The following is a 12,090-nucleotide window of genomic DNA, read 5'->3' as shown; positions in this document are numbered from 1 at the left end:
TCATAACAACACACAGACGTAAAGGGTGTTCAGTAGCATCATAACAACACACAGACGTAAAGGGTGTTCAGTAGCATCATAACAACACACAGACGTAAAGGGTGTTCTGTAGCATCATAACAACACACAGACGTAAAGGGTGTTCAGTAGCATCATAACAACACACAGACGTAAAGGGTGTTCAGTAGCATCATAACAACACACAGACGTAAAGGGTGTTCAGTAGCATCATAACACACAGACGTAAAGGGTGTTCAGTAGCATCATAACAACACACAGACGTAAAGGGTGTTCAGTAGCATCATAACAACACACAGACGTAAAGGGTGTTCAGTAGCATCATAACAACACACAGACGTAAAGGGTGTTCAGTAGCATCATAACAACACACAGACGTAAAGGGTGTTCAGTAGCATCATAACAACACACAGACGTAAAGGGTGTTCAGTGGCATCATAACAACACACAGACGTAAAGGGTGTTCAGTAGCATCATAACAACACACAGACGTAAAGGGTGTTCAGTAGCATCATAACAACACACAGACGTAAAGGGTGTTCAGTAGCATCATAACAACACACAGACGTAAAGGGTGTTCAGTAGCATCATAACAACACACAGACGTAAAGGGTGTTCAGTGGCATCATAACAACACACAGACGTAAAGGGTGTTCAGTAGCATCATAACAACACACAGACGTAAAGGGTGTTCAGTAGCATCATAACAACACACAGACGTAAAGGGTGTTCAGTAGCATCATAACAACACACAGACGTAAAGGGTGTTCAGTAGCATCATAACAACACACAGACGTAAAGGGTGTTCAGTAGCATCATAACAACACACAGACGTAAAGGGTGTTCAGTAGCATCATAACAACACACAGACGTAAAGGGTGTTCAGTAGCATCATAACAACACACAGACGTAAAGGGTGTTCAGTAGCATCATAACAACACACAGACGTAAAGGGTGTTCAGTAGCATCATAACAACACACAGACGTAAAGGGTGTTCAGTAGCATCATAACAACACACAGACGTAAAGGGTGTTCAGTAGCATCATAACAACACACAGACGTAAAGGGTGTTCAGTAGCATCATAACAACACACAGACATAAAGGGTGTTCAGTAGCATCATAACAACACACAGACGTAAAGGGTGTTCAGTAGCATCATAACAACACACAGACGTAAAGGGTGTTCAGTAGCATCATAACAACACACAGACGTAAAGGGTGTTCAGTAGCATCATAACAACACACAGACGTAAAGGGTGTTCAGTGGCATCATAACAACACACAGACGTAAAGGGTGTTCAGTAGCATCATAACAACACACAGACGTAAAGGGTGTTCAGTGGCATCATAACAACACACAGACGTAAAGGGTGTTCAGTAGCATCATAACAACACACAGACGTAAAGGGTGTTCAGTAGCATCATAACAACACACAGACGTAAAGGGTGTTCAGTAGCATCATAACAACACACAGACGTAAAGGGTGTTCAGTAGCATCATAACAACACACAGACGTAAAGGGTGTTCAGTAGCATCATAACAACACACAGACGTAAAGGGTGTTCAGTAGCATCATAACAACACACAGACGTAAAGGGTGTTCAGTAGCATCATAACAACACACAGACGTAAAGGGTGTTCAGTAGCATCATAACAACACACAGACGTAAAGGGTGTTCAGTAGCATCATAACAACACACAGACGTAAAGGGTGTTCAGTAGCATCATAACAACACACAGACGTAAAGGGTGTTCAGTAGCATCATAACAACACACAGACGTAAAGGGTGTTCAGTAGCATCATAACAACACACAGACGTAAAGGGTGTTCAGTAGCATCGATTTATGAAACAAAAATCAAGTTATGAGTTATGAGGTTTCCTCCCGACAGCAACGATATGTTATAAATAATAAATAATAAATAAATAATAATATAATATAATATAATATTATAAACTGTCCTCAGGTGTCTAATATAAATATAATGTATATATAATATATAAATACTGTCCTCAGGTGTCTAATATAAATATAATGTATATATAATGTTTAAATGCTGTCCTCAGGTGTCTAATATAAATATAATGTATATATAATGTATAAATACTGTCCTCAGGTGTCTAATATAAATATAATGTATATATAATATATAAATACTGTCCTCAGGTGTCTAATATAAATATAATGTATATATAATGTATAAATGCTGTCCTCAGGTGTCTAATATAAATATAATGTATATATAATGTATAAATACTGTCCTCAGGTGTCTAATATAAATATAATGTATATATAATATATAAATACTGTCCTCAGGTGCAGAGGAGCAGGCAGCTGATGACCTCCCCCAGCCCAGTGGGCGGGGCCGAGGGCAAGGTGGTCCCAGTGAACTTCCAGGTGGTGACGACCCAGACAGCCCTGAAGCCGTCTCCCAAAACGCCCCAGAACATCAGCGCCAGCCCGGTGGGCGACCGGCTGGCCCGCCACCGCTACGCCCAGATCCTGCCCAAACCCTCGGCCACCGGCCCCATCACACTGCGCTCCCCCCCCACCCTGCTCATCACCAACAGGTACGCAGAACGCACGCACACACGCACGCACGCACGCACACACGCACGCACACACGCACGCAGGATCCTTTTCCACCAAAAGAACTTGGGTTCTAGAACTGGTTCTGTTCAAGATCACAACGTGTGGATGTAGAATGGGGTGTAGTGTGTATGATTTGATTTGATTGACAGCCCCATCAACTGTTGATTTGATTTGATTGACAGCCCCATCAACTGTTGATTTGATTGACAGCCCCATCAACTGTTGATTTGATTTGATTGACAGCCCCATCAACTGTTGATTTGATTTGATTGACAGCCCCATCAACTGTTGATTTGATTGACAGCCCCATCAACTGTGATTTGATTTGATTGACAGCCCCATCAACTGTGATTTGATTTGATTGACAGCCCCATCAACTGTTGACTTGATTTGATTGACAGCCCCATTAACTGATTTGATTTGATTGACAGCCCCATCAAGGCGTCGGTCAACGTGGTGAAGATGACCGCCATCTCTTTGGCGCCCTCTGGGGGCGGAGCCTCGCAGCTTAGGCCCGCCTCCAGCTTGGATGAGGCCACGCCCCCTAGGAGCTACGCCCACCACCAGCACGACGCCGGCGACGCTAACGAGAGGGCCAAAGAGGACAGGTGAGACTAACGAGAAGGGGGGAGGGGCCAAAGAGGACAGGTGAGACTAACGAGAAGGGGGGAGGGGCCAAAGAGGACAGGTGAGACTAACGATAAGGGGGAGGGGCCAAAGAGGACAGGTGAGACTAACGAGAAGGGGGAGGGGCCAAAGAGGACAGGTGAGACTAACGATAAGGGGGAGGGGCCAAAGAGGACAGGTGAGACTAACGATAAGGGGGAGGGGCCAAAGAGGACAGGTGAGACTAACGAGAAGGGGGAGGGGCCAAAGAGGACAGGTGAGACTAACGAGAAGGGGGGAGGGGCCAAAGAGGACAGGTGAGACTAACGATAAGGGGGAGGGGCCAAAGAGGACAGGTGAGACTAACGATAAGGGGGAGGGGCCAAAGAGGACAGGTGAGACTAACGAGAAGGGGGGAGGGGCCAAAGAGGACAGGTGAGACTAACGAGAAGGGGGGAGGGGCCAAAGAGGACAGGTGAGACTAACGATAAGGGGGAGGGGCCAAAGAGGACAGGTGAGACTAACGAGAAGGGGGAGGGGCCAAATATGACAGGTGAGACTAACGATAAGGGGGAGGGGCCAAAGAGGACAGGTGAGACTAACGATAAGGGGGAGGGGCCAAAGAGGACAGGTGAGACTAACGATAAGGGGGAGGGGCCAAAGAGGACAGGTGAGACTAACGATAAGGGGGAGGGGCCAAAGAGGACAGGTGAGACTAACGATAAGGGGGAGGGGCCAAATATGACAAGTGAGACTAACAATAAGGGGGAGGGGCCAAAGAGGACAGGTGAGACTAACGATAAGGGGGAGGGGCCAAAGAGGACAGGTGAGACTAACGATAAGGGGGAGGGGCCAAAGAGGACAGGTGAGACTCACCTGATTTCAGATCATCTTATTGGTGGATTATATTCTGTACAATCGTCATAATCTTTTCCATTCGTCTGTATGAATTGTTATGAATCAAATGTTTAAAAATTATAACGATTTCAGAAATAGTGAAAATAGCAGATGAAATGTCCCTTTAATACTAATTATGCTAATGACGTGTATACAGGTGTTTGGAATCAAAACCACAGTTATCTGACGTGTTTAGTTTAAGGTTTAGGTCCTTTTTATTGATATCAAACCATTTTATAAAAATTATTTTTTTTTTTAATTATTTTTGGCCTTCAGCGATCCTAGACCGTTTTCGAGCATGCGCCAAAAATCCTTCCTTGTTTACGAGCCGACAAAAGTTGCTCATAACTCTAAATCTACGGCGCTCTCCATGGTTTTGATCGTAAACGCCTCGTTTGGAATATGAAGGCTTCTACAGAGACATCAGACGAGGTAGTTTGAGGCGTTAACACTAGCGCGTCGGAGCGGTAAGGCTGACCGATTTTGAAATTTTGAAGTGGATTTTCTTTGCCCATTAAGTCCTGAGAAAGTTCCCCTTGCATGACTTTTTCTAAATGTTCGATTCAAACCATCTCTGTTTTTTTGTTCATCTGAAATGTTTTGGAAATATGATTTTAGACATAATTCTACTAAAATGTCTGCTCTTTTTCGGTCCGTGGGACCGCTCTTAGAGCCCTCACCCTTTCTCCCCCACAAGCAGTGCTTTTCACACCTCCCTCCCGGCTGGAGACGGGCATTGTTCAAGCTAATGTGTCATTTGCATTCCAACTAGCCTTCCACATGTAGGCAAACTTACATTACAAACTTACATAAACTAAATGTTGTTTTAGATGTTATATTTGTTATATGCGGTTTGCAGAAATAACGATGTCTGACTTTATTTCTCGAAACGGAAAAAGAAATATGGTGTGTGGTATTGTTTCCACCAAGCGCATAGCTCAATAGATATAAATACATGTTGACTATACACGCCATCTTTAGCATAATTATGTTGGAATAATAAAGTTTATAGCATTGTGACTATGTCGCGCATATTCATTTCATATATCAGCGCATCAAAAATATGGTGAAATATGGTGTATTGACTGACTGGCGTATTGTTTCAACCAAACGCATAGCTCAATAGATATAAATACATGTTGACTATACACGCCATTTTTATAGCATAATTATGTAAGGTGGCGATGATAAAAATGAATCAATTATCCTGGAATAATAAAGTTTATAGCATGGTCTGTTTGACCCGACCGACATTTCCTTGGAGCGAGAATGTTCGCCGATGCGCGAATCAGCGCGATGCCAAATAAAAATGACAGTGTTTGAAATCAGTCCAACCCGATAGACGTCCCGAACTTCTAAATGTTTTGTCAGTAAGAAGAACAGTTCTGTCCGTCCTTCGTCTGTAAACTTTTCTGCACGCGACCAGTGGAACTGATTTCCACGCATCACGGCTCTCTTTTTTTCTCTCTCGTGGAGAGGGAGAAAATATCCAAGTAACTGACGGTGAGGTATGCGGAAGTGCATTTTAGATAACGCTGTAGCACTATTTGTGGCGGTGATGCGTCACATGACTTGATCTATCCTATGGTGTATATATAAACCGTGCTGCTGCTACGGACCTTTCTGCTGGCACAATAAATCAAATATATATAAATGACATCGATCATAGGCGGCGGGTATGTAAGGCTAGGCCAGGCTTAGCCTTCCCAAAAATTATGCTGGGTATTTTTAAAATATATATAGGCTAATATGTGCGCAGCATTAGAAGGCTAGCCGCTCCCAAACTCCCAACTCCTTTGTCTGTAGCCTAAACTTTTCTGATTTGCACGCACGCACAGCTCTTTCCTTTTTTTGGCACAATCAATCAAATATATATTAATTACATCGATGTTTCCCCCTCTATATAAAATGACAATATATAACTAATGTCGTATTTCGTCTGAGCAATGTGCCTGGCTCTGGCAATAACGTGTGGTAGCCTATTGTATTGGCTCAATACAAAGTCGGACAGTGTTTGCTGCGCAAGGGTATTCAATAAAGCGCTCACACCGTCACTATAATTATAGTTTGGTAAACTGAAATAAAAAATAACTTTGAGAGTTGTCCTGTCTAGTTGAAACTGCTGCCTTGAATTCGTTGGAATGTAACATTTAGAAGACAATGGCAAGCCGTCAACGGGTGCAGAGAGAGGTGTGAAGATCATTAGACAGTGGGGGAGACAATGGCCAATCAAATAGCACGAAAAACACCGGTCAGCCTGACCATTAGCCGTCATATTAGTAGTGCATTTTTTTCAGACATCCTAGTGTTAAGCCTCCCGGTTTTGGGGGGAAATGGAAGGCAGGGCTTTTCAGAGTAAAATCTGCCTCATCTGCGTGGAACTCTGGTGCCTTTATTATATGTATTATATTATGAAAAATTCCCTCTGCAAAAGAAGTATTAAGTAGTCGCATAATATTCATCCTCACTAGGATCGCACAACAACACCTGCGTGTTAAATATGTTTTAATGATATTAAATCATTATTATGATGATGATTGACAGGGTGACAAAGTTCCGAGCGGCCAGCGAGCCCACCTTCCTGGTGAAGTTCCCCGTGGGGGGGGCAGGGGGGAAGGTGAAAGGTGACTCCGCCTCCACTCTGGACGGCAACAGTAACTGTCACGACGGCACGTTGTACCTGACGGTCGATAATCACCACGGTCACAACAGCAGCAACAACGGCCGGGCCACGCCCTCCTCGGCCACGCCCAGAGACCTCTGTTCGGACGCGCGGAGCCCCAGGAAGCGCGGCGGCAGCACGGGCTCGGCGGCGGAGCCACACGTCATCCCTGTGAAGCGCGTGTTCATCTCCCAGCAGCCTCTGGGGCTGGGGGGAGTGGCCTCGCTCATCGACATGAAGGTGTCGGCCACGACGGCGAAGAAGTCCCTCCGCCCGGGAACCCCCGGCGGCCAGCGTCCGGACAGCGCTCCCTGCAAGGTGACAGTGAAACACCTCGCCGCCCCCCCAACGCACATCCTGGCGCTGTCCGACTCGCCGCTCACGCACGCCGAGGTCAAAGCCGCCTCCTCCTCCTCCCCCGAGGAGCGGCGGGGACCCCTCGCTGTCAGTGCGGACCCCCCCGGCACTGCAGCGGCCGGCAGCAGCAGCGGGCTGCAACAGCAGATGAGTGGAGCCCCCCTGAGTGTTCCCTCTCTGAGGGGGGCCCCGCTGAGCGCACCCCCTGTCAGCGGGGCCCCCCTCAGCGGGGCCCCTCGCGCCACCTTACCACTCAACTCAGGAGCACACGAGGCCTCGTCCTCCGTCATGGCCGACCTGAAGGTATGCCAGCGGATCAGGGTAGGGAATTTTCATACTAGTCTTTTGATTGATTGATTGATTGAAATATTTATTAACAGTTTGCAGAATTACAGTACATTTCAAGCACAACTCAATACAAAGACTGTTAACTGTGAGTGGACGACACCATAAAGCATTACACTTGTTTACAAGAGGGTCCACCTTGTCCAATTCATCAAAACATTTATAGACGTACAAATAGACACTTCTATATAGCCAAAGAACAGAACAGGAATTAATCATAAAGGAGGTAAAAAGGGAAAAGAAACATATACACAGTGAGGGGGAAAAGGATTCAGATTTTACGGGGCCAGTTTGGAATTGCAGCCGTCCGTAGGTGCCCTTTGAGTCCATAATATTTAAACAATACCTGTCATAAAGATCTATTAGATCTGACCCACTGTGGGTCAGATCTAATAAATCTATGGATCTGTTGTTTCTGTCATAAAGAGCACACTGTGGGTCAGATCTAATACATCTATGGATCTGTTGTTTCTGTCATAAAGAGCACACTGTGGGTCAGATCTAATAAATCTATGGATCTGTTGTTTCTGTCATAAAGAGCACAATATGGGATCAGAGCCAGGCGTTCAGCCAGCAGAGTCCAGCAGAACAGAAGCAGGTCGCGGCCTCAGACTCTGCCTCGGGGTCGGTCCAGCTGGGTCTGGCTCACCAGGACTCAGACTCTGCCTCGGGGTCGGTCCAGCTCGGTCTCACCCATCAGGACTCTGCCTCGGGGTCGGTCCAGCTGGGCCTCACCCATCAGGACATGGTGGATTTCTCGACCGGCTCTCAGCCCAGCATGGACTACTTTCCCTTCAACGATGACGACATGACGCAGGACAGCATCGTGGAGGAGCTGGTGCAGATGGAGGAGCAGATGAAGCTCAAGGCAAGCGTTTTAAACCATAACCATAAATAACCCTATGGAGTCAAAGTGTTTCCTTTAACACTTTATTTAATCCATTAAATCATAGGTTATTTAATCCATTCAATCATAGGTTATTTAATCCATTCAATCATAGGTTATTTAATCCATTCAATCATAGGTTATTTAATCCATTAAATCATAGGTTATTTAATCCATCCAATCATAGGTTATTTAATCCATTCAATCATAGGTTATTTAATCCATTCAATCATAGGTTATTTAATCCATTAAATCATAGGTTATTTAATCCATCCAATCATAGGTTATTTAATCCATTCAATCATAGGTTATTTAATCCATCCAATCATAGGTTATTTAATCCATTCAATCATAGGTTATTTAATCCATTCAATCATAGGTTATTTAATCCATTAAATCATAGGTTATTTAATCCATTCAATCATAGGTTATTTAATCCATTCAATCATAGGTTATTTAATCCATTAAATCATAGGTTATTTAATCCATCCAATCATAGGTTATTTAATCCATTCAATCATAGGTTATTTAATCCATCCAATCATAGGTTATTTAATCCATCCAATCATAGCGCCCGGCGATTTCACCGTCCTTTCAATTCAGTTCACCGTCCTTTCAGTTAGTAACACCCAGGGCCCAGGACAAAGTTTTATCAAAAATACATTCGATGTTGCGCAACAGTGGGACGTCATCGAAAATGTTCCCCCCCTGTTTAGCCGACGAGACCGAAAATCTTTAATAACTCTTGATCTAAATAATTCCGTCCAATTCTAAGAAAGGATCCCCCACCGCGGTCCCGTCGCTAGTCGCGGTACATTTAATCATGCCTCCCGTTGTTGTCGATCAGCTCTAGAGTGTTTTGGCTACATTTAGCTGCTACAGCCACATCTGGGATAACATCCGGTCCGTCGGTAAAAGTGATCCGCTGCTATAAATCGCCAGGCGCTCTGATTTAATGGATTAAATAACCCCGGGCAATCGGAGTGTTAAAGGGACACTTTATAAGATTTAGAACACTTTCCTGGCATTATTTTTTGTGTAATCTCTGGGTTTAGATATTTTGCCGAAACAATGTGTACCAGTAACTTCACAATTACAACGCAGCTTTGGACGCACATATAGACAGATGTCTGGAAACAGACGAAATGTTTTTATAATCGTCATGGGGGCCCGATCCGATTATTTTCATTTCACACTAAACCCAAGCGTTTAGGTTCTAAACACTTACTTGTAACACTTGTTAAACGTGTCACAGTGTTAAGATTATAAACAGAAGAGCATGTTTAAATGCCATGATTGCAGGCTAGTCCTGTCCGCCTCGGCAGGTTCTGTAGAACTGTCGCTGGGACGGCGGAAGGTTTCAACGGCAGGCTGGCATCGCTGTTGCCAGCCAGGGTGTAGCCAGCCTAAATGCATGCATACAGTACTGTATGCATGCATACCCATACCTGGTAGGTGAAAACAAGCACCCAGATTAGCATTTCAATGCCTGATCTGCATGTGTACAAGGGACAGGCAACGCGGTCCACCACCCACCCCGTCATTCTAATGCACTGGCTTTTAGAGAACATTCTTGTGGAAGTAAAAAGAAAAAAAAACGTACTGCATTAATGTGTCCTTTTCCATTGTAAGATGCAACCAATGTTATTTGTCAAGTGTTCCCAACCGTCCCGTAAAATACGGGATCGTACCGTATTTGGCAACTAAAAGACCTGTCCCGTAATGAACCGATACGGGACGCACTTAATCCCGTATTTTGGGCTCGTGGAAAAATGACGCGTTATGGTGATTCTCAGTCACTCGCTCCCATGCAGTAATAAGAAGGGGCAGCCAACTGAGCTATAGGAACAGGAAAGCAAGACACTGAAACCTGGTGTCTGGAAGGGCGCTAGGCTCAGCTCATTGGTCAGTACTCTTCATAGGCATGCAGCAGAGCCAATCACTATGCAGTATCGTATCTTAGCAACTACTTCACCACGCTCCGGTCCACAACATTGAAAAAACAAATGGATGCTGTTGACAGCCAAAAATCTTATCTACCTCAGAGTCAGAAAGTTCTAGTAGTGAGAAAAAAAGAAGAAAAACTAAGTGCAGAGCTGAGTGGGAAAAAGATTTGGTGGATTTTTATGAAACAAAAGCTTTGCAGTTTGAAAGTGGATATTCAAGCTTTCCCTACAGCTGCAATGTTGGTGAGTTTAATGTTGTTTAATACAAGCAGATGCAAATTGGATGAATGGGGAGTTAATGGATGGTTTATGGCAAGTCACTTCATATCATTATAATAAATCTAGAGTTGGGGGGGGGATTCGTGGCAACATAGCGCGTCTCTCTGGTGCTGCTCTGCTGACAACGGCGACATGACACAAACACAATAACAAATGCGCATGTGGGGGTGCGGTCAACGAAGGTTGTAGGTGGAACAAATCGCAGTGTCCGTGACGGCTGTGTTTTGGGGCTGGTCTTGCTGCATTGTGAGGAGACAACTGTAGTCCGGAAGTGAAGTAGAACAGTGTCTCTGACGTCAGAGCCACCCGTTAATCTAAAATATCTAAACCCAGAGATTACACAAAAAATAACGCCAGGAATGTGTTCTAAATCTTATAAACGTCATTGATATATATTTTTTGGCAAAAAGGGTGAAGTGTCCCTTTAAGGAAAGTTTAATTTCCATTTTCCAGCCATTCAGTAAAAAATAATAACATCTATAACATCAGGTGTAATCCCCCTGTTCTCAACCAGGGTCTATAACATCAGGTGTAATCCCTCTGTCCTCCACCAGGGTCTATAACATCAGAGTCTATAACATCAGGTGTAATCCCCCTGTCCTCCACCAGGGTCTATAACATCAGGGTCTATAACATCAGGTGTAATCCCCCTGTTCTCCACCAGGGTCTATAACATCAGGTGTAATCCCTCTGTCCTCCACCAGGGTCTATAACATCAGGGCCTATATTAACATCAGGTGTAATCCCCCTGTTCTCCACCAGGGTCTATATTAACATCAGGTGTATTCCCTCTGTCCTCCACCAGGGTCTATAACATCAGGTGTAATCCCCCTGTCCTCCACCAGGGTCTATAACATCAGGTGTAATCCCTCTGTCCTCCACCAGGGTCTATATTAACATCAGGTGTAATCCCCCTGTCCTCCACCAGGGTCTATAACATCAGGTGTAATCCCCCTGTCCTCCACCAGGGTCTATAACATCAGGTGTAATCCCTCTGTCCTCCACCAGGGTCTATATTAACATCAGGTGTAATCCCCCTGTCCTCCACCAGGGTCTATATTAACATCAGGTGTAATCCCTCTGTCCTCCACCAGGGTCTATATTAACATCAGGTGTAATCCCTCTGTTCTCCACCAGGGTCTACAGCCTCTGTTCAGCAGCTGTGTGGACAGCATGTCTCTCGGGGGTGCAGGGGGGGGCCCGGCGGGCGGCCAATCAGGCGGCTCCATGCTGGGCGCCCACCACCACCACCAGGGGGTAGGGGGGGCGTCGTCCTTCTACCACTCGGCCCACAGCAGCACCACCCCGGTGCAGACCCCCACCCCCACGCCCACACCCACCCCCACCCCGACCCCCACCTCGGAGATGACGGGGCTGGGGGGCCACGGCGGGTTGGCCCCCCTGACGCCCGTGGACCGCCACACGCCCATGGGCACGCCCCTGTCCAGCTGCGGCGGCAGCGTGCCCCCCAGCCCGGTGGAGTGTCGCAACCCGTTCGC

The 12,090-nt window shown here is 45.6% G+C and overlaps 1 protein-coding gene across 1 annotated transcript in view; it reads left to right on the top strand.

Moving 5' to 3' along the window:
• Positions 1–12,090, top strand: part of LOC306918561 (DNA-binding protein RFX7-like) — a 57,967-nt gene that overhangs the window by 28,184 nt on the left and 17,693 nt on the right. The window contains 5 exon segments of the mRNA XM_079531458.1: positions 2,338–2,591; positions 3,045–3,221; positions 6,661–7,438; positions 8,019–8,348; positions 11,729–12,090. The exon segment at positions 11,729–12,090 is cut by the window's right edge and continues 106 nt beyond it. Coding sequence (XP_079387584.1) covers positions 2,338–2,591; positions 3,045–3,221; positions 6,661–7,438; positions 8,019–8,348; positions 11,729–12,090 — 1,901 coding nt within the window.

The sequence above is a fragment of the Electrona antarctica genome (genome assembly GCF_951216825.1).
Source record: "Electrona antarctica genome assembly, contig: scaffold_96, whole genome shotgun sequence".
Lineage (NCBI taxonomy): Eukaryota > Metazoa > Chordata > Actinopteri > Myctophiformes > Myctophidae > Electrona > Electrona antarctica.
This window is presented reverse-complemented; position numbering and strand designations above follow the sequence as displayed.